The sequence below is a fragment of the Copadichromis virginalis genome, linkage group LG2 (genome assembly GCF_057382275.1).
Source record: "Copadichromis virginalis isolate Kocher_CV1m ecotype Utaka linkage group LG2, C_Virginalis_male_GT1.1, whole genome shotgun sequence".
In the NCBI taxonomy this organism is placed as follows: domain Eukaryota; kingdom Metazoa; phylum Chordata; class Actinopteri; order Cichliformes; family Cichlidae; genus Copadichromis; species Copadichromis virginalis.
The window spans coordinates 33539139-33561414 of NC_140619.1; the positions used below are offsets into that span (position 1 = coordinate 33539139).

The 22276-nt window shown below is 38.9% G+C and overlaps 1 protein-coding gene and 1 long non-coding RNA gene across 2 annotated transcripts; one reads left to right on the forward strand and one right to left on the reverse strand.

Moving 5' to 3' along the window:
• The first annotated feature begins 10852 nt into the window (after positions 1–10852).
• Positions 10853–18922, forward strand: pmt (phosphoethanolamine methyltransferase). Its single transcript, XM_085431037.1, has 13 exons — positions 10853–10922; positions 11060–11306; positions 12471–12642; positions 13016–13171; positions 13907–14043; positions 14236–14387; positions 14520–14708; positions 16246–16335; positions 16439–16528; positions 16622–16744; positions 16868–16999; positions 17283–17399; positions 17524–18922. Exons 2-13 carry the CDS (start codon positions 11297–11299, stop codon positions 17632–17634), a joined length of 1479 nt encoding a protein of 492 aa, XP_085287163.1. The 5' UTR covers positions 10853–10922; positions 11060–11296; the 3' UTR covers positions 17635–18922.
• LOC146717786 (uncharacterized) lies at positions 17628–22250 on the reverse strand. Its single transcript, XR_014914946.1, has 2 exons — positions 21616–22250; positions 17628–19509 (listed from the first exon to the last, which is right to left on the reverse strand). It is a non-coding gene; the product is annotated as an uncharacterized LOC146717786 (long non-coding RNA).
• Between the last annotated feature and the right edge of the window lie 26 nt (positions 22251–22276).

Below are 22276 nucleotides of genomic sequence, written 5' to 3' on the forward strand. Positions count from 1 at the left end.
AAAATCTTTTTATCCAGCGGGTCAGGTTCTTTATAATTAGTGTTCAGTCTTTTAACGATTTGTACTCTAAGCTGCAGGCTCATTGATTGGAAAACAGATTAATGTACTCAAAGCAAAACTTACATCTGAGTCCAAGCAACAAATTGAGATCTTTTCATGCATTTAATTCTGTAAAAGGAACCAAAAAATCCACTTTGGCTGCTTGTTGAGAGTGTATTCCAGTGTCGCTGCTGTTGTTTGACAAATTCCAGATAGATCCACACTTCAGGTTCGGGTTAGTTGGCTTTGGACGGTAATCGCAAAACACTTGCAAACATTACTGTGAACGTTAGAATTACTGTTGTTCATTATGGGACTTTTGATAAGTTTGATAAGTGAAACCAATCTCCATCCATCCATTCGCTTATCCTTTTCAGGGTCGCGGGGGGCGCTGGAGCCTATCCCAGCTGTCATAGGGTGAAAGGCGGGGTACACCCTGGACAGGTCGCCAGTCTGTCGCAGGGCTAACACATAGGGACAGACAACCATTCACACTCACACCTAGTGGCACTTTGGATTATTCAATTAACCTATCCCCACAAGCTGCATGTCTTTGGACGGTGGGAGGAAGCCGGAGTACCCGGAGAGAACCCACGCAAACACGGGGAGAACATGCAAACTCCACACAGAAAGACCCCGGCCTGATGGTGGAATTGAACTCAGGACCTTCTTGCTGTGCGGCAACAGTGCTAACCACCGTGCCACCGTGCTGCCCTTGAAACCAATCTCCATCCATCCATTCGCTTCCGCTTATCCTTTTCAGGGTCGCGGGGGGCGCTGGAGCCTATCCCAGCTGTCATAGGGCGAAAAGCTTATCTTGTCTTTAAAATCCAGCTTTTACAGTTTTTCTCAAATGCTAAAACACATGTCACAAACGTTACCACCAGGTCCCCCAATGTCCAAACACAACACCCTTCTCTAAAGCTACATAAACACAACCACACCTTCCCACTGCAAAACTCAAACTCCCACACCAAGAGAGCAGCTCGAAGCTGTCAAAACTGTAAACACTATACACAGCATTACACACTACAGCAAAACAATTGAAAACACAATGCTCAATTTGTGAGAAGGTTCTTTGTTTCATAACTGCCAATGCATATTTTAGAAACTATACAGTAACGGATCGTCGTAGATCTCTGCAGAGGATTAGGCATTTAGATTTGTGAGTTTCATATGAGTAGTATAAATCTATAGAAAATCCTGCATGTACGTACACTACTGTAACACAACTCAATGCAAAAACAGAATCTATTGCACACAACAGTAATCTTGAAAACATGAACAGGGTGTGAAGTTTTTTTATTTACGTTATTCACACCACACACACACCACAATCACTGTGCGGCATCATGTCGCTGAGCTGTTGCTCGCATCTCGTCCGTAATGATGGTGCGAGGTTGTCTTGCTCTCCCTCCTGGACCTTCTCCTCTCCCATGTTGGCCTTCTCCTCTTCCTCGTTGGTCGCTCCTCTTCCTCCTCTCATTTGAACTCCTCTTCCTCATTGGCCTGCTCCTCTTCTTCCAGGGCCAGCTCTTCTCCCTCCTCTGCATCAAATTCCTCTTCCCCTGACTCTGCCTTCATCCATTGTGTTTGTTTGGAATCTTCAGCATACTGTGCACTCTGAACTTGCTTTTACATGTGGGTACAGCATTAGCAACAAGTGTCTTCAATTTTGAGTCATTGTGTGTAGTGAATGACGCCAGGTGTGTTCCCTGTGTTCAAAGATTGGTGACTGTGGCAAGCATTTTGCATCACATGGGCTTTCATTTGAGGATATGAGCAGAGTTGTTTTGCAACATGTGTTTTAGCAAGGAAAAATGTGTTTAGATTTATGAGTACAGAGGGTTGTGTTTTGTGACTTGTGTCTTCATGTGACATGTGTTTATGGTACTGGAATATGGTGGCTACATTTAGTAAATGTGTTTAGACTACTGGTCATTTGGGTTACAGGATTGGCTTTTGTGTTTTAACATTTGAGAAAAACTGTAATATAAAGCTGGAGCTGCAAAACAGAAAGTTTCACATCTGTTGCTGTCATATTGATGACAATGGTCCACATGTAGAATTGTCAACAACAAAAACGTGATTTCAGCCTGAATTGCCCAGTCAAAGAAATGGTGAGCCATGTTAGAGAGGCAAAAATACAAAAGAATGGTGCAGTGGTCTGTTTGTGTAAGCAGGTGGTATTGGCAGAATAATCTGACCTGCAGAGAAAAACGGGAGAGAAACGGCTTCAAACAGGTTTAGACCATCGCTGTTGGAAAGGGATTTTTGTGAAGTAATAAATAACTACTGTAATTAGCCAGCAGATTAAATAAAACACTCAGTTGCAACATCAAGGTGTATACTGCCCCCTGCTGTGAAGGAATATAAATGTTTTAGGGCTCTTTTGACATTAAAAAAAAAAAAGGTTGTTTTCTCTGATCAGAGAATCTTTTCCCCCTAACTGATCTAAGATGTCATAGTCTTACTTAGTAGTACATTGAAAATATTTCAAGTAATTCATTCCTGCAGTATTTTCTGGTAAAATTAGTACCATTTTGATACTGTGAGACAAATTAGAAAATCTAAATCTAAATTTAAACTAAAACCAGCCTCCTGGAAAAGGGGGAGGACACTTCATTACTTCCTCACTTACCTTTCTTTTCATATTTTTGTTTTTAAATCACTAAAATTTCTTATTTTTGTTGTTTTTTGTTTTGTTTTATTTTGTTTTGTTCTGTTTGCTTTTGGGGGGGGGGGTGTTGGGGGGTATTACCATAAAATAGCATAGAAGTAGACATTCGTTAAATATACACTTTAGAAAATGTAGCATTACTTTATAAATTCCTGTAAAAAGAATGTTGCATTGTTATTTTTTTTATAGCATTGTACTGTAAAAAAAATACAGTGAAAAACTATAAAATATGGGTTTAGGGTTCTGGCAAACCTGCTCCCAGTATTTCATGGTAAAAATCTAAAGTGTTTCTCTTATAGTGTAGTTCAGTGTGTATATGTGCAGAATTTGACATTGAAAGGTAGTTTTCACAATCATTTGCTGATCAGAGAATAATTTCCTCAACTTAAATTCCCACCATATCCAGTCATGCCTTCATGAATAGGCTGGTTAGAAATTCTTGATGTCTTGATACTTATAATTTCAGGAACTTTTATTGAAGGGTCTTTGAAAGTCTGTTGTTATTATAAGATAAACAGATATCACCTTTTCATATTTCCCCTTCACTTTTCTGGGGGAAGTTGCAGTTTATTTGGCTAAAAAACCCACGCTTGCTGTCACTGCAATTGCTTCCAGACATCACACTCTGACAAGACCTCTGAGCCACCCCTCACAGTATTCATATTTCAGATGTCACCAGCAGAAACACACAGACAAAAGTTTCCCACAGAGGGAAAAAGACACAAAGGTCTTTCTTACCACAATACTCACATACCCATACGTTATGTATGTTGAATGAGTTATTGATTGTTCCCAGCATGACAGACGAGGAACAAAATCCACAGTCTTTGTTCTGTGCCAAAGCGCATTATTAAGTTCAACTGAAGCTAATGCAAGGCCCCGGCAGTCTGTGACAGCCAATTAAGTATAAATCTTTGAAAAAAATCTTTTTTTAGTAGAATATTCCCTTTCTGTGTTTCAGCAGACGGGGCTTCTTTGCTGAGCAGCAGATAGTTATGTTTCTAAAAAGCACAACCTGCCCATCAAGTCCAACCCCGGAGAGCAAATACTAGAATTTCAAGACTTTTGAGGAAGTTTATATCTCATTTGCAAAAAACTTACAAAATGACTTAGATGCCCAAAGTATTAAAACACTGGCAAATAGATGTGAGTGATTGCTGTAAAGCTTAATGACAGAGTATTGTGAGACTGCTAAGGTTGGGATTTTTTTATAAACTAATTTTAGATTACCTGATACTGTTAACTTGTTGGAATTTAACTGCTCAACTTAACTGCTGAAAATAATGTGTCATAAATACTGACTTTGAAATTTATGATAGCATGTCTGACTATAAGAGTTTGTGATGACTGAGCATCGTTTTGTAAATGTAAGCAGGGCCTGTGAAAGCAGCCCAACTCTAACCCCTGCACGCTGGCTGTGAATAACTTTCTGATCAAGGCTCCAGCTGTAAGCCCAATGCTCAGCAGGAGAACGTGTAACATGGAAACTCTTTTATCCCCAGATAAAAACACACGAATTAAAGTTGACCTCGGTGATCTTGCTGCATCTCCATCATACTGCCACAGAGCCAGGATTCTTTGACACGATCCATCTGTTGTTTTCCTAATGTCCATTTCAAAAGAAATAAGCCCCATATGGATGAAGGTGAGGAGCTGGTGACACTGTCTGCTTTGTTACACCTCATTGATCTCCACGGGTAACATGAGGTCCTCAAAGTGAATCTGAAAATCAGTTCTTTCATTTCCACTTTTGAGGAAAGTAAAACAATATCCTGAGCGAACTCTGCCAGCATGATCCACTGCAGCCTTTTACTGAGAAGACATCCTATTGGAAGCGCATTAAGATGTTTGACAAATTCTTTGACTCCCTGTTTGTCTGTGACAGATAAGAGAAACGAGGTAAAAGAAGATGCACATCACAAAGCGTTCACTCAGAGATCAATCAACGTCAGCATAGCTGTGTCTGGAAAACAGCAAGACTATATGGACAAAATAATGGGTGAATGGGTGAAGAAATACATGAGGAATAAGCATGCACGCACATAAGCTCTCCCACTGGTAAAATCCATAAACAAATACATATAGTATTTGGCTCTGATGCTTTATTCCACCTTTCACCTTCTCTCATGGGAACACATAAACTGGAAAGGACTGCTTTGTGGTTTGCGAGGTTTCCAACAAATGCTTTCTTTTCTCTAGAGCCTCGTTTGCACTCCTGTTCAAGTGAAGCACAATTAGTTTATTTTCTCCCTAAGGCCTAACTCATAGGATATGTCTTTGTTTAGATCATAACGAAATAATGAAATTAAATGTTTTCTTTTTACTCCACCTGATTTACAACAGCACCAACACCTAAGAGTCTTCCTGTGTTAGAAGAAAGTGGAGATGAAGCTGGATGAAGATGGTTTTCTCTCCCAGGGGATGAGGCTGCTTTTAAAGCAAACGATGACACATGAAAGGCGTCATTAATATTTATAAGTGGTGATCGCAGAGTTGTATGCATGAAACAAGAGTAAAGCATGCACACATGAAATTCAAATTAAAGTTTCAACTCTGCGTGACAAACTTGTGACTCAATAAAATTGACGAAAACAGTGACAACACATCAAAGACAAAACTCACTCCTTTATTTTTTCCCTGTACAATGTAACAATATATTACATTGTTGTGGAAGGAACATATACTACATATATTGAGACACTTTATTAGGCGATAAAGTGTCTCCACAATCAGAACTGCACTAAATCTTCATGGCACATAACACCACATAACAAAAGTGCTGTATTTGCTTGAGATTTGATGACTTTGGAGCCCATTTGAGTAAAGTAAACTTCTTGTCATGTTAAAGAAATCAGAGCTTTGTGATATGTTGCATTATCCAGCTGGAAGCAGCCATCAGAGGATGGGTGCACTGTGGTCATAAAGAGATGGACGTGGTCAATACTCAGGTAGGTTATGGCGTTAATAAGCTACTGAGTTGGTAATAAGGTGCCCAAAGTGGGCCATTACACGACCATCAACAGCCTGAACCATTAACACAAGGCATCATGGATCCATGCATTCATGTTGTTTAGACTCGATTCTGTTTGTACCATCTGATTGTTGCTGTAAAAACAAGACTTACTAGGCCAGGCAACATTTTCCCAATCTTTTATTGTCTAATTTTGGTGAGCCCATGGACATTATAGCCTGTCTCTTGCTCATGGATGTCGGGAGTGGCACCTGTTGTGGTCTTGTGCTTCCTGGTTCTGCATGTTGTGTGTTCAGATGCTCTTCTGCAATACGTTGGTTCTACCAAGTGGTTATTTAAGTTACTGTTGCCTTTCTGTCAAAGTAGTCTGGCCACAACTCCCTGTTGTCTGGCATCAGCCAGTGAAGGTGTAAAAGCTCTAATATTATAATGTGATTTATGATGTCCTGTTTTGTTAGTACAAATATTTTTTTTAACTCTCTTTAGCTTTGAGTTTTGATGCTTTCTGTTTCAGCAACATGATATTTTCTTGAAGACAGAAGAAGATAGCACATGTTTTTGTATATATTTATTCATTGCTTTAGTGTAGCAGGACTCTTGTTTTCTTGTGGACATTTACTGACACCTAGTGGATAAAGGTGAATGTGTTCTGGTGTTTTATTATGCTGCAATTAACAGTATGAACCTAAAACTATGAAAGATATCATCCTTTGTAGTTTAAATTCGCCCTAGGTATCATTTTTTGCGAACGCCTCTATTTTAGTTGCTAAAAACAACAGAAAAAAGACATCTTAAAATTCTCTACGTTTCTGACGTCGATGTTTTATACAGTTAGATTTTAACAAAGTAAACACTTTCAGTCAGTTGTAACCACCATGACCTTTTTTTCACTGCTGAAGTGACTGAATATCTAAATAACAAACTGCAAATATGCATCAAATGTACTTTTTATTGGCCTGTTCTTTTGTTGAATATAATATATATGTATAAATATAAAATGCTAACGATTTACCCTATAATTGTACTGGGATTGTACTGTTTCTTTTTAATGCTGCTGTCATTGTGTGACATTTTCCTCATCATATTGTTTCTCTTATTATCCACTGGTGAAAACAAGTTTCTTTGAACACAGTCTTTTCATATAAACGGAAGAGATGATGGCGTCAGATTAATTTTAAGACTTCCACTTCCTCTTTTTCTGTTTTTTTTTTTTTAACCGCACAGTTCACTAGATGTCTGTCAGCTGGCCCGGGGCTACAACCAGGGGATGAATATTTAAAGATATTCTTTGATTTGTACTTATGCCATCATTCCTAATGACTTCTTGAGGAGGTTTTAAGAATTCCATGAGTAATTTATGTACCTGTGATCTATAAGTCTCGAATCAGACACCTTGTGATTTAAGCACGTTCATCTTGGATTCACTCAGGACCAAATGAGCAACAGACCAAACAAGAAAAGCTTCTGCATGAGGAGACTAAAGCCAGGTAACGCATATAAATCAGCTGACTAACAAACAAAACCAAACACACAGCTTTGGAGGACGTCAGCACAGCTGGCAATTAGTCGGGGGCAGAAAGAGTATTTGTAGTTTATATGCGTCTCTAACTGCTATAAATCGAAACAAGTGGCAAAATTACTTACATCACTGACTTTGTTAAGATAAGCTCACACCCGCATTATGTTTAGTTTCGGAAATAATACCTCTGTTGAACTCATACTTGTTTTGTCCTCACACCTGGACAACTAACCAGCACAGGCCAGCAGTGAAAATTAGACCGCAAACAACAACAACAGCTCTGAATGTATTTGCTTCTAAAGTTGCAGGAAAGTACGGGAGATTAGTCATTCATATCAGCCGTGTCAATATTTTCACTCTCAGCAATCATTTACAGGCGTTTCGCTGCAGGACATTCGGACTTTTGGAACTGCGCTTCTATAATTAGTAGAGTTTGCTCATTTTGTACTGAATTTGTCTTTGTTAAACACGATCAGCATAATAAAGTCTGTCCTCCTTTTCCTGCTACTCCAGCTCTAGAATACTGCAACCACGTTAGAAGATGTCACGTCATCATTTAATGCTCACATGATGTCATCACCTGTTTTATTCAGTCTTCACATCCATTTCCTGTTTAATCTCATTCAATCTGCAACATGAATTCGCCTTCTGTTTTCAATTTTACTCTCAATTACTCCGTCCTTCTATTTTAAAAATAAACTAAAGTCTCCACACTAAGCTCTTACTAAAGGAGACTTACAACTAAGAAAATACTCACCAGAGAAAAGGCCAAATGAACAGTGAGTACGGCTACACAGAACCACTCTAGAAATCAACTGAGGTTAACATGAACTGAATTTAAAATCCATTTATGGCAGTTCAACTTCATATATTTTTACAATAGACTCACCGGTTCAAGTTTTTTTATGCGCACAAAGCTAAGTTATGTATTGATTACTTGGGGACACCTGTCTTTGGTCTGTATTCTACCATTAACTGAATTACAGTACATTGAACTTCAACTTAAACGCCTACAGTACGCTGAATATAAACGACTGTGGTTAGGGTTTTTCCCAACCTCCATCGGTACCTGAAATTCTCAGAAAAGCCTTGCTGTCCGCTCATGTGATCCAGCTCAGGGTGGCTAAAGTGAACTTTGAATGCTGTTATGTTGGAACTGTGCAAAAAGTCAAGCAGCACACACAAGCACACTTTCAGAAGCACAAAATGATTCACACACTCATGCTGCATGTGTTTCAGCACAACTGTCATTTTCACTAATCTATCAATAGGTCTACCGTCGTGTACAGATATGCTGTACGTGAATAAGTTAAGACAACTTTCAGTGCTCATTTTATGAATACAAGTGAAAATAGATATTATTCATGTCCACTTGTTTGTTCTGTTGTTGTCTTTCTAAAATTGTCTGTATTTCTTGAAGTTGACCAGGTTTGCTAAACTTGCTAAAAAAAAAAAAAAAAACATTAAAGAAAACAAACTGCACAATTAAAGTTTTCACAACCAGGCAAGAAACAACTTGACTTATAAGAAACCCACGGGAGAAATACAACAAATGTTAAACATTTACAACCAACAGCAACATGGTGAAAAGCATCAAAGACTACAGGACATCACCGAGCCACACTGCAACGAACTGACTAACAACTGGAATGTGTCATATTGTCAGTATGATAAACGCCAGCATCTCGCATACTGTAGTTCACACAAAGTGCACGACCTGAGAACACTCACCAATGTAAAGATGACAGCAGACTGATAGTAGACTGAAGCGCGGTCTCCACCCGAAACAGCATGATCTATGTGGAAATGTCACAGCTGAGGCTCTGTTACATCTCAGCAGCAAAACAGAGGACATTAAAGGATGGAAACTTAAATGTCAGATTGAATTCATTTGCAAATATTATTTAATTATATCCTTTAGGTAACAGAGAGCAAAGTCACGTTTGCTGTATGCAGTTTGTAGCCTAATCCATGATTCTCTACTCTGTGCTTTGGTGGTTTGAGTAAACCTTCTTGTTTTTATAAATAGAGCAGAGTGAAAGTGAAAGTGAAGGTGAGAAAGCAAAGTGCAGCTTGTACACAGTTCAAAACACAATGTGTTTTAGAGTGTTTATTCATGTTATAATGTAGGTGCACTCTGTGTGAGAATCTGCTGTTCCTTTACTGCTTGAGAGTAGCAGAAGGCAAACGCTGTCACAGAAAACAAAGAAGAGCAGCAAGAAAGGAGCACTAATTGGTTTACAGTAGCATAGAAGCCATTTGCTGTATTTCACAGTCTCGTGTGTGCTGATGGTTGTGGCTTGATCTCTTTTGTTTCTTATTGCCATAAACGTTCATCCACTGATTTTAAATTGCACGTAGAGCACCTCTAAATACAATTTTGAGGAACTTGTCTTTAACTTCTGCAGCTCTATTTAATGCTACTCACTTATCCTCAGTTATAGTATTTTAAGGATGAAATTACTTTGTATTATTAGATCTGATAGATGTAGCTACTAGTTAAAACATAATAAGCTTAATATACTGTTGAAGATTGACTAAGACATTGCCAAGCAACTTTCCCTTGCCTTAATGCCTTAAGCTATAAAGATGCAGGAGGATTAGGTCATTTATGATAGCAAAAGGCAAGATTACCCAGAAGTGATTATGATTTTAACAGTCAATAAATACACACACTGGACATTTTATAAGGTAGAATGGCAATACCAATTTTACTTATATAGGACATTTGATTACGGTATATGTAAATTAAATGTGCTTAAAACAGAAAGTAAAAGCATAAAAAATCACTGCACATTTACTATGCCTTAAGGCAGTGAAAACAAAATAAAACAATAAAAATATGCACAGCTATTAAGTGTAATGGCCTGTGTGCCTGTTTGAACGTACACACAGATGTAAAAGTAGTTTGTTCCAAAGAACAGAACCACAGTACCTGAAAGCACCTTTAGCATACTTGGATCTGATTCTAGGAACATTTGAAAGAGCTGCACTAGATTACAGGAGAGATCATCTGGTGCAGTAGGCCTACTGGTACTTTCTAGTACTTTGCTGGATGCTGTTTTGGCTTCAGAACTGCCTTAATTATTTGCGGCAAAGATTCAGAAAGGAGCTGAATACATTCCTCAGAGATTTTGGTCTATGGCATTTAGTAAAGTAAAACAAAATAAAAGAGTCTGATCTCTTTGTACGATTCAGTCTGGTTTAAAACAACTTAGGCCTACTTAATGTTCAGTTACACACTCTCTGCAGGCTTTTTGAATTGTTTATCATCGTTTAATGGTTTATTAACTTATTATTATTAATGACAAATTAATTGTTTTATTTTACTTATTAATTCTACTAATTTCTCATACATTTTTAATTGCATACTTAAGTAATATATGTTATTCACTAACTTCTCATAGCTCACAGCCTGGGACCCCACTGGCTGCTAATGCTTTCTTTATAAAGAGGGCGAAAATTAGATATTAGCAATTAACTGTTAATTACAGTTTTCATAAAGCCTTGTGAAAACTGTGGGCTACTTACACTCCTGGCGCATTTCATAACCTCAAGCTTTCCACCTTAACAGTATGAGGCAATCTTGCACAATGTTGCGCGTGCCGCCAGACATTTTCCACGTGTCAGCACAACCGAGACGCGACGAGCCGGGAGCCGGTGAGGCAGACTGCCGCGGGGAAATACACGAGGCAACGATCGTGCAAAAAGATGTGAGTGCATTCTGTCAACTTACTATCTGTGGCCGACATGTCTCCCAGGGATTTTTCTGGACGTCTGTGGTGTGTTGTGCACGTAGGCTTTGCATTATGCCCAGTGTCAATGCAAATCCGTTCTATGTTCTCTGCAGACCCTTGTTCCCACATGGTGATTCGTGTGTGTGTGCTCCCCTCCCATGCCCTCGTATTGGGCGCATCCTAATGGCCAGTTTCCTACCTGGCGACCACCTCCTCCACGCGCCACGCTCGTCCCGTTATTTAAAGAGCCCACACACGAAGTGACATCTGCTTTCTGAGATCGATCGTTAATCATCAGACTGATTTCTCACTTCATAGATTAATTTTACAATAATCAACCAAAAACCACAATGGACAAAGGTATGAGCAGATCAAATGTATTCATTTTGTTTATTTATTTATTTATTTATTTATTTATTTATTAATTTACTACTGTGAAACTTTCTTGAAAAGTTGATTTAAGCCAGAGGGAGCTGATTACACCAAAGTTTGGATTTTGTTTGAGCTGCTGTGTTATTGTGTTGTAATTGTTCACTCAACTGGTGGAAGTAATCCTACTGTGAGCTCTGTGCTGGAATGTGATGGTGATTTGAACAAAGCTGTCAAATGATTTTCTTTTAACCTGCAGTTATCCCTCAAAAAAGGACCACGAAGATTGTCTCTCACCCTGTTATCACCTCGTCACTGGAATCTTAGATTCCACTTTGCCGCGTTGGCGTCATTTAGCCTGTGAATGTGTGTCTCTGGTGTAAAGCACATGGGGAAATTTGTGAGTGAAAGCGGTAGCCTGATGTTTACTGTCTTATATGCTTGTGCACATTACTGTGCATGGTTTTCTTGGATCTCTGTAAAATTAAAGAATAAATGGGGGATTTCAGGTGGGTGGAGGGGCGTTGTGGAACAACTGTAGTATAATCTGTCTTTTGACAAAAGGCAGCTAAAACCTGTTGTGGAAATAACAGCATGTCATATTAACAAAAGCAAACAAAACCAAACTTTGCAAACTGTGACAGCGAACGAGTGTAATATGAAACTGATTCTGGTTTAATATTCTGTCTATGTGCCAAATGAGTGTTTTGGGATTGCTTAATCAGGTTAGATTAATGGTTAATCTGTGTGGCCACAGTGTTTGTGGGAGTTTATCTCAGAAGAATCTTTAGCCTAAGGGGTAGAGCCCTTTATATGAACATTTGTCAAACTTTCCAAAAGCTCACATTTGAGTGAGTTAAATGAACTCAGATTGTTTTTTTCTCTTTAAAAATAAATTTAAAAAATAATTTACATCTTAAATAATTTAGAAGTAACATGATTAACCTGATGATCACTTCTTTTTTGTCATATACTTGATAGATGATTCACAGACAGGTACCCTTGAACTTTGACACATCATCCCATGGGAATTAAATCTTAATTGCACATTCATAAATTGTAACTGCATTGCCATCATTATTAGTGTCCATACGCACACACCCACTTACACACATATCTAGCTTCTTGCCAACCCTGTGTGTTCTCTTATGATAGTTCGTAGCAATATGACAGAGTTTTGGAAGGAGCACTCTAAGGCTGCTACAGTGGAGGAGATGATGCTGGATTCTCGTGCCAAAGAACTGACTCAGCATGAGCTGCCAGAGATCCTCTCCATGCTGCCTAGCCTGGAGGGATGCAAAGTGCTGGAGCTGGGAGCAGGAATTGGGTGAGCACACAGCTGCAATAGACTTAGAATTCTGGGAAAACAGTACAAGAAGACAAGAAAGTCAGTGCTTTAAAAGACAGGGATTTAGTAGAAGAAGTATAAGCTAATGGAGTACTGTAATATTTAATAAATGTTTAAAATGGCATATTAATGATGGAGAAACTGAACTCACAGATCATTGTTCATTCAGTAGGCTAGTTCCAGTCATTATACGAATGTACTGTTTACAAGGTTGGGGAAACCTGCAGTGTCCAGATGAACAGAATCAACTTTTTGGGGTTCAGACTTCATTTAGTATAAAGATTTATGACTGAGGAGCACTCGATGAATATATGTAGCAAAAGTCATTTTATATTCTTATGTTTGCATCCAGTCGTTACACCAAGCACCTGCTGACCAAGGCAGCCCATGTGACTGCTGTGGACTTCATGGAAAGGTTTATAGAGAAGAACAGGCAGAAAAATGGCCACCATAGCAATGGTACCTTCCTCCAAGCTGATGTCACAAAGCTGGATGTTCCCCAAAACAGGTGTGTGTTAAGATATCGTCGTTAATATTTAACCTCACTAATGGCGTGGTTCGATGAATGGCACTACTGTGAGTCAGCTGGTCTACTGGCCTGATTCTGAATTATCTCAAGAACATCTGGATAAACTGTCAGAAAATGAGTATATTTAACATACGCAGAAGTGGCTTCAGCAGAGGCTTACCTTGGAAACGATAAAGCTGACATTTGCCCTTTTAAGTGAAATGAAATGACACATTTTTTCCATGAAATCTATCTTCCTACATCCTGCTTCTAGCTTTCTCTTTGAGGGCTTGCACGTGCACATCTGTAGTGTCCCTATGGGACCTTAAACATGCAGAGAGCGAAGAATCACCCCTTTTGTCAGCTATGGCCCACAGATCAAATAGTCTAGAGGGGAGAGTCTGCAGTTTCCAAGCCAAAGGCATCTTAGGAGGAGCATTTAGTAGAAACTGCCTTAACTGTAGCGTATGCTATCATGAATCCCAGTGCATAGAAAAGGCAGAAGTACTATGGCCACAATACACATTCACCACAACTTTGTCCACTTCCCCAAAATGAAACATAAGTTAAAAGGTCACCGTTTCCAGCACACATCATAGGTGTACAAGTGGAAGTAGTAACTCTGAAAGGAGCCAGTTTCGAAAGGCAGAGAGACGACACACACAGCTTTATTTGTTATATACTGAAAATACTGTTGGTTACTGTGATAAAAGAATGATGCTTTTTTTTCCTCAGCATTGATTTTATCTTCTCCAACTGGCTACTGATGTATTTGAGTGACGAGGAGCTGAATTCGGTTATGCAAAAAATGCTTACCTGGCTGAAGCCTGGAGGCTTTCTGTTTTTCAGAGAGTCCTGCAACCACCGGTCAGGTACAGATGCAGAATTAAATTCAATGTTTAAACCTTTATGCTAAATGAAGGTAACTTAAGAAAGATTGTATGAAGTCCTCTGCCTGTATATTTCAAAAAGATTTAATTAGATGTCTGTACACCTTCTTTTAACTGCTCACTTTCTATGCTCCATGGAGATTAGTTTGTTTTCATTCATAATTTTCTACCAAGGTGACAGTAAGAGGGATTTCAACCCCACCTGCTACCGTACTGAGGCACAATATAGCCACATGACTACAACAGTGCAAGTGACGGAGCCAAAAGAGGGCCAAACGTTTGGTTTCGACATTGTCTTGAAAAGGAGAGTTCAGACCTACGTTGAGGTAGAGACATTTGAGTCATATTAGGATTGAAAAAAGCACATGGCAGTTTCTGATGCTGGTGTGTGGACATGTAGTTAACCCATTTTACTACTACTTATCTCTGTCACCTTCTCATCCATCCAACACTTACAGATGAAAAACAATCCAAATCAAATCTGCTGGTTGCTAGAGAAGGTCACTCGCTCCTCGAACAGCCAGAATGGATTCAAAACCTTCCAGCAATTCCTGGACAACCAGCAGTACACCAAACGTGGCATCCTGCGCTATGAGAAGATGTTTGGGGCTGGTTACGTCAGCACAGGAGGGCCTAGCACCACCAAGGTAGGCAAATCCCAAATAATATGGCTGGATGCAAATGATAAGTGCGTCTTGGAAGGAAATTTAACACGTAAAATGCAAAAATATGATTTTGAGTTATAAACACAATTACAGAAAATAACACAGAAAACTGCATGCTTCTGTAAGTATTCAGACTTCTGAGCGTCTAACATTTTAGTCTGGTGCAGAATTTGCATTAAATGCACTGGCAATTTTATTCAGACCCTTTTTGGTAGCAAAGACTGGAAGCGAACGGCTGTTAAATTGAAAGATCTAGCCTAAGATGCACTTCTCCTGTTGTCTAGCAACCGCAACGATATCAGCTAGAGCCGCGGTGAATGACTGAAATAGAGAAAATCTTTATTTTATGTAATTTATTTTACTTTTATTGCAGAAAATTGTGATGTTTCATCTGCGTATGAGCTGAGAACACCACAGCCATGGGCCGAGTTCCTTTAGCTAACAGTTATCTTAACTTTAGTTAGTAAACTAGTTTGCTAGTGTAGCTCACAAGACTAGTCTCATTTCATTTTGAAGGTACAAATACGTCTTAAATTATTGATATTTTATTATAAATAAAAGGGAGCATCTAACAGGAGAAAGATGATACAGATACATGACTTCTTATATAGAATACTATAACACACACTTTAAGTTTATGAACGTGCAATTTACAGGATGAGAGCTTATGTAAATATGACTTCAGCACATCCTGGTTACATCAGTCTGTTTCCTTACCACAGTTCACGGGTCACATGTTTGGTCCTGGAGAACACACTTACCTCAAAAAGTGAACCGTCTGCTCGTTTTTTCCCAAAACATTTAAGTACATTTGGCTTCACACTGGCAAACAGACGCAGCTTCAGCAGAAAACTAACTAGCCAACTAACCAACCAACCAAAGCACGCAGGACCTGTGCCGCATTAAGTTGGCCAAAAGTTAGCTCAGTTCGGCTTTTTAGGATTCTTCTCTGCTGAACATTTGATAAAACTCAGCACTTACTATTAAAGGTTTATTTCTGGACTCCTTTGCTTAAACCGGTCACCATTTTTTCCAAAACGTTTCTTCAACCTTAAAATCGTAATGAATTCTGGGATAGGGTGGGCCACGAAGGTCTATGTCATCTGATGCCATTTTTTTTGACATTTTAGTCTGATGCCAGAGGCTGTTTTGAGCTCATGTCTGAGGACGTTTTTCCTGAGACCTGCAGATGTCCTAAAACAGGGGTGTCCAAGGTTTTAGATGTGTCCTTGATCCAACACAGCTGATTTAAATGGCTAAAATACCTTCTCAATATGTCTTGAAGTTTTCCAGAGGCCTGGTAATGAACTAATCATTTGATTCAGGTGTGTTGACCCAAGGTGATATCTAAAACCTGCAGGACACCGGCCCTTGAGGCCTGGAGTTGGACACCCCTGTCCTAATATGTACACCGTAGTGGCCTCAGTAACTATGAAATAAAAGTTTGTAGCCAAAATAACCTTTACAAAGTTGGCCTCAAAGCCAGGCTGAATCAAAGACAACATTTTTGTGCTAACAGGAGTTTGTGGACCTGCTGAACCTGAAGCCAGGACAGAAGGTTCTGGATGTTGGTTGTGGCATTGGTGGAGGAGACTTCTACATGGCAAAGGTAAGAGCAACCAAGTCACAGGCCACACTTACAATGTTGATTTTAGGGCACTTATCATTATTGTAAAAGCTATAACTGTGGCAATTATTATGTGATTTTTCAGGCATTTGGAGTGGAAGTGCTCGGCTTGGATCTGTCAGACAACATGGTGGACATTGCAATAGAGAGGGCAAAAGCAGAGAATGTTCCATCAGTACGTATGTTATTCTGTTGATTACAACACCAAAGTTAATGGCTGGACTAATGATTTATTTCCAAATCTTTAATGGTATTTACTGTTCCTCAGGTGCGGTTTGAGGTTGCCGATGCTACAAAAAGGACATTTCCAGAAGATTCATTTGATGTGATCTACAGCAGAGACACAATTCTGCACATAGATGATAAACTAGCCCTCTTCAAACGCTTCCATGTGTGCATCTCTTTAAGTCTAAATGGTTTCATTTCATGAATTTCCCAACTTTTCTTGTAATTTGTAGAGAAAAAATGATACAGCACTAAATGTAACAAACATCTTGTTCTTGTTGATATCCAGTCATGGTTAAAGCCAGGCGGACAGTTGCTTATCAGTGACTATTGCTGTGGGAAGAAGCCCTGGACCCCAGCATTCGAGGCCTATGTGAAACAAAGAGGCTATGTCCTGTATACGCCTTCAGAGTATGGCAAGGTAAAAATACTCGTGTATAAAAATGCTAGTAGTTTAAAACTTTGGACTCTTTTCTGATATGTAGATTATATTTTCTGTTTTTGCAATTCAAAATCCTGTTTAACAGTATAAGCAGTGCACTGATCCACTTATGAGTAAATGTGTTTAGAAGAATATAGAAGCAGCCAAATTTTCCAACATTATGTCCAGAGAATAGACTTTGTATGTATGTACTACTGCAGTCCATCAGTTGATGGTGCTGTCCCCACACTGCTTAATCCCTCCTCTGCCTCCCCATCTACAGTTCATTCAGGAGGCTGGTTTCAGCAAAGTTCGAGCCGAAGACCGCACAGCCCAGTTCATCGAAGTGATTAAGACAGAGCTGCAGAGAGCAGAGGTCATTAAAGATGAATTCATTAAGGTGGGAATGCACAACCACAACCACACAGTGTGTCAAAGATTGCACCTTCATAATTGTGTTACGACAGAAAGCTAAATTCCTCCTTTAGTGTGCCATCCAACACACCTGTATCTTTTCCCTGCAGGAATTTTCTGAAGAGGATTATTTTGAAATAGTGAATGGATGGAAAGAAAAACTGGAACGTTCCAACAGTGGAGACCAAAGATGGGGACTTTTTCACGCGACAAGAGACTGAGCTGTTGAAGCTCGCCGTGTTAGAGATAATAAAAGAAAAAAGAAACAATGTTTCTGCTACATTATTCTTTTTCTGGGTATCCTGTTGTCTTTAAAGCAAATCACTGACAACTCTTTCATTATTTTCTGCCAATATACCTTTAACTAAGTGATCTACACTTTGCCATCTTGCATTTCTAGTGAGCAAATATTTTTGGGAGTATAACAACAACGGAGTGTAAAAGAAGGTCCAGACAACTGCGCAGAGTAATCAAGGTTTATTCTGATTAAGCAGGTTGTTGGTGTCCAATTACTTAAATGTAAACAAGTTGAAATGAGTTCTTGAACTAAAAAAAATAGCACTGTTCTCAACCGCAGAGGCAAAATCAATTGACAGCAGATAGATTTTTGAAGGAAGATGCAATGAATTATTTCTAGTTAAATTAACAGGTGCATGAATTAGTTAACAAACAGTGTATTGCAACAAGCTTGAGTAGCTAATACTGAGCAGATAAACCTGAGGAAAACAAATTCAACAGGAACCAGTTAAACTGGTTGAAGCAGTCAGCTCATCTTTTCTGAGCTGTCTGCATTCTCATGACATCAGTTTACAGTTTAAAACCATCAATTGGAGTTGCAAGTATTGCAATTTGCTCATCTGGCTGGATTGCCACATTAGGTAGCTCCACATGTTTGATTTGGCAGAGTTTTATGCCACATGCCCTTCCTCATGCAACCACAAAAAAACTTCCATCTCCTTCCAGGCAAAATAACTAGAGATCTTTTGTTTGGTAGGCAAATGTGTAAACCACTACAATAAGAGCCACGGTTGGTAAAGCATTGCAACACCTCCTAAATCCCAAATGTTTAATTAAATACATAGTTTATCATTTCTTAATAAAAGCTGGAATAAATCAGTCTCATGCATTCTAAAGAAAAATGCCAATAAATAAAAGATAAGTACTCCGTGTTTACCATTAACTGCTTCTTCAAATATTCTTGTATGCCACGTTGATCCACTGTGCAGATTTGCAATAATGATTCTGATCCATTTTTAAGTTTGTGTGTTAACGCAGCAGATTTTCCTAAATGCAAAAAGACTTCTTAACACTTTATAATGCCACTGTTAATAAAAATGAATCGCTAACTTTAGTTAACAGTGTATTACAACAGTCATTATTATTGCTGCTTACTGTTTGGTCAATAGCTGGTTTGTAAATCACTGTAAGTTTGCAACTGATGGTTATAAAACGTGTTTGGCTATAATAAAGCTGAAGCCTCTGTTTCTAATACAAACCAATCAATCATGACCAGAAGCTGTGGTTTGTGTCCTCTTTCACTTAGTTTAATTTTCATTTCGGTTAGGTTTACAGAAAGGTTGTGGTTTGATTTGAAATACAAGTTAGGAGTGAAACCCCTGTCACTATTGCCATGACACACGCATCACTGCTTTACACCCAAGCACGCCTTGTGTGTAATAAACAGTAGTATTTTATGTCCTGGGAACGAAAAGGAAATATGTCATCAGTGATTTAAGCCTATCCTACAACACATATATTTAATAAAATATAATATTGATTCTACAATTATGGCTGTTGGCAAAAAGATATTTCTACAGTAAAGCAATGAATCTTTTTAATTTGAATAGTAAAATATACTTTGCTGCGTAGCCCTTGTTAGTATCGTTTTAGATCCATTCTTACCTGAAAACACTGCCTTAATTCAACAGGGCACAGATTCGACATCCTGGTGGAAACATTGCTCTCAGATTTCACTCTGTATTGGCCTGATAGAATCACACAGTTGCTGCAGATCTGTCGGTGGCACATCCAGGATGCAAATTTCTCATTTCACCACAGAGGTTCCAAAGGTGCTCTACTAGATTGAAATCTGGTGACTGCAGAGGCCATTTGAATTCATTTATTAACTCTTTATGTACAAACTTAGTTTATATGTGGACTCAAACACTGTATTTATCATTCAACAAATATCAACATGCAGAATATGAAAATTTTCTTATCATCAAAAGCTAAATAGTTATCCAAGTCACTACTAAGTGACACTTACAATATTTATGAATTATGATTTATAGCCCAAATCATGTGTTTTTAGATTTTTTTTAATTAAATATTCATTTGCATATATGAGTTTTTAAATTTTTATTGTATTTTCTATATCCATACATCCATTATCTTCTGCTTATTATTATCAGGATTGTGGGGGAAAAAACCTCACCAAAACATGGTGAGGTTTTTTTTATTTGTTAAAAATGTACTGTGTAATTTAACTAGGGGGAAAAAATCCCACTGATGATGCAGAAGTCTCCAAAACTGACAAAACCCATGTATCAAATATGATACTCTAGGCCTTAAGGGGTTAATGCGGGCAGACACAACGTGCTTCACTCAGTGTTCTGCAGGATGTTTATTTCTATGGCATTCTGTGCCCTCTCCACCTAATGACGTCTGTGTTTACAGGCACACAGTGTTTTAACAATCACGCCTCATTCGTGCTATTTTTGTCATCGCTCTCTATTTTTCTGCATTTCCTTTATTTCATGTATGAATCCACAGTGAATGTGGGACCTAACATTCTACACAGACCTAAGTCATCTTGTTTATGGCAGACTTCGTATACAAAGATATAGATATATTTATATCAAAGATAAAGATATATTTACTGTTCCAAGTATATCTTGGAACAGTAAATTACACAAATGCACTCAAATGAAGAGTTCATTTCTGTGCCTCTCTGATATGATTCCTATAGAAAAAACATAACTGACTACATACATACACAGTATATTTTTACAAGGGTTCAGCACTGACGTGCATTCTTCATTTTAAATGGCCATAATAACCTGAGCTCTTTTATTGGGAATGGGAATGAGTGCTTCAGAGCGAAGTACAGAGCATCTCCCTGTCACCAGGGTTACTCACTGTAGCCATGGTTACTCATTGTCAACTGCGTGTGCAGGTTGAGAGGAGAAAGTGCTGCTGTTTAGGCCTGGCATTACTTTGAGCAGCATGAATGATTTTAAGAATCAATAGATTTATTTGTATTTTTCTCAGGTTTCTCTTGATGGTCTAAATAACTTTGTTATGATAAATTATTTTATTTTATTTTATTTTATTTTTTTTCAGATTAGGCCTACGTGAGAAAATGAAGGTCAGACAGGGTGTGAGGAATATGTGTGAATCGTTGACTCAGTGTGTGAGAAACAGATTTGTAGCAACGAACATGTCAGAAGCACTTCACCAATTCACCCCCCTGAGTTTGTATCTAATGCAGTGGCCATTTCATGCCCTGTGTCTGCTACAGTAGCAACAGGAGGCAGCTCCTTCCACCTGCGCCTCCCCCTCACTTTGTCTTTTTTTTTCTAAAAAAAAAACTTCTTCTGCTGAAGTGCTTTAGCTGGTTAGCAACCACCAGTTTGTCAGATCCAGACCAATCATCAGTGACAGCTAACAGGTGCTGACGTTGGACCTAAAGGAGGAATGCTCTGCTGTGATTGGTCGGACAGAGATGGGAGTGGGGCTTCGCCCCAGATAAATTGTGGCAAACACATACCTAAATACAGGTTTCCTCTAATAAACATTTCATTCAGCCGGGAGATCAGAGGGTACTGAAAAAACATCTGGAAGTAGAGCCCCGAATACCCATGGGTAACGACAAACCTGTGTTCAAGAAACCAGTTTGAGATGATTTGAGCTTTGTAACATGGCGCGTTATCCTGTTGGAAGCAGCCATCAGAAGATGGATACGCTGTGGTCATAAAGGGATGGACATAGTCAGCACCAATTCTCAGGTAGGATGTGGTGTTTTGAACAACTAAACTAGCTAAAGTAGTAATAATGAGGCCAGAGTGTACCAAAAAATATCCCTCACACTATTACACCACCTCCACCAATCTGAAACATTGACAGGATACAGCACGGATTCATGCTTTCACATAGCTTACACCAAATAACTACTGAACGTTGCAGCACAAATCGAGACTCACCAGACAGGTCAATGTTTTTCCAATCTTCCGTTGTCCAATTCTGGTGAGCAGGTGTGAACTGCAGCTTCAGTTTCCTGTTAGTATCAGCAAACCACTGCGCTGCACTTAGCTGACAGGAGCGGCACCCGGTGTGGTCTTCTGCTGCTGCAGTCGATCTCCTTTAAGGTTCCATGTGCTCTTCTTCATACCTTTGTTGTAACAAGTGATTATTTGGATTGTCTGGATTGTGCCTTCCTGTCAGCACGGCCACTCTCCTCTGGCATCAACAAGACACTTGAACCGCTGTGAGTAGCAGAGAATTGCTGAACACAGATTTTTTTTTTCCCCTTTTCAGACCATTCAGTAAACGTTCAGTAAAGAGAAAGTTGTATGGGAAATTCTCAGTACAACCTCAGATATTCAGACCAGCCCATATGGCACCAAGCCACATTCAAAGTCACTTATATCACGTCTCTTCCCTATTTTGATGCCAGATTTGAACCTTCAGCATGTCAGATCTCTTTTAATGATAGTTAAGGCGGTGTGCCTAACACAACGGCCATTTACTGTAAGCATTTAGCTGATTCTGCAACTGAATTATTATAATTTTTGAATGAAAAAAAACCAGCCCATTTCAAACACGCGTTATAACAAAGTAACAACTTGGTAATAAATGCAAGAA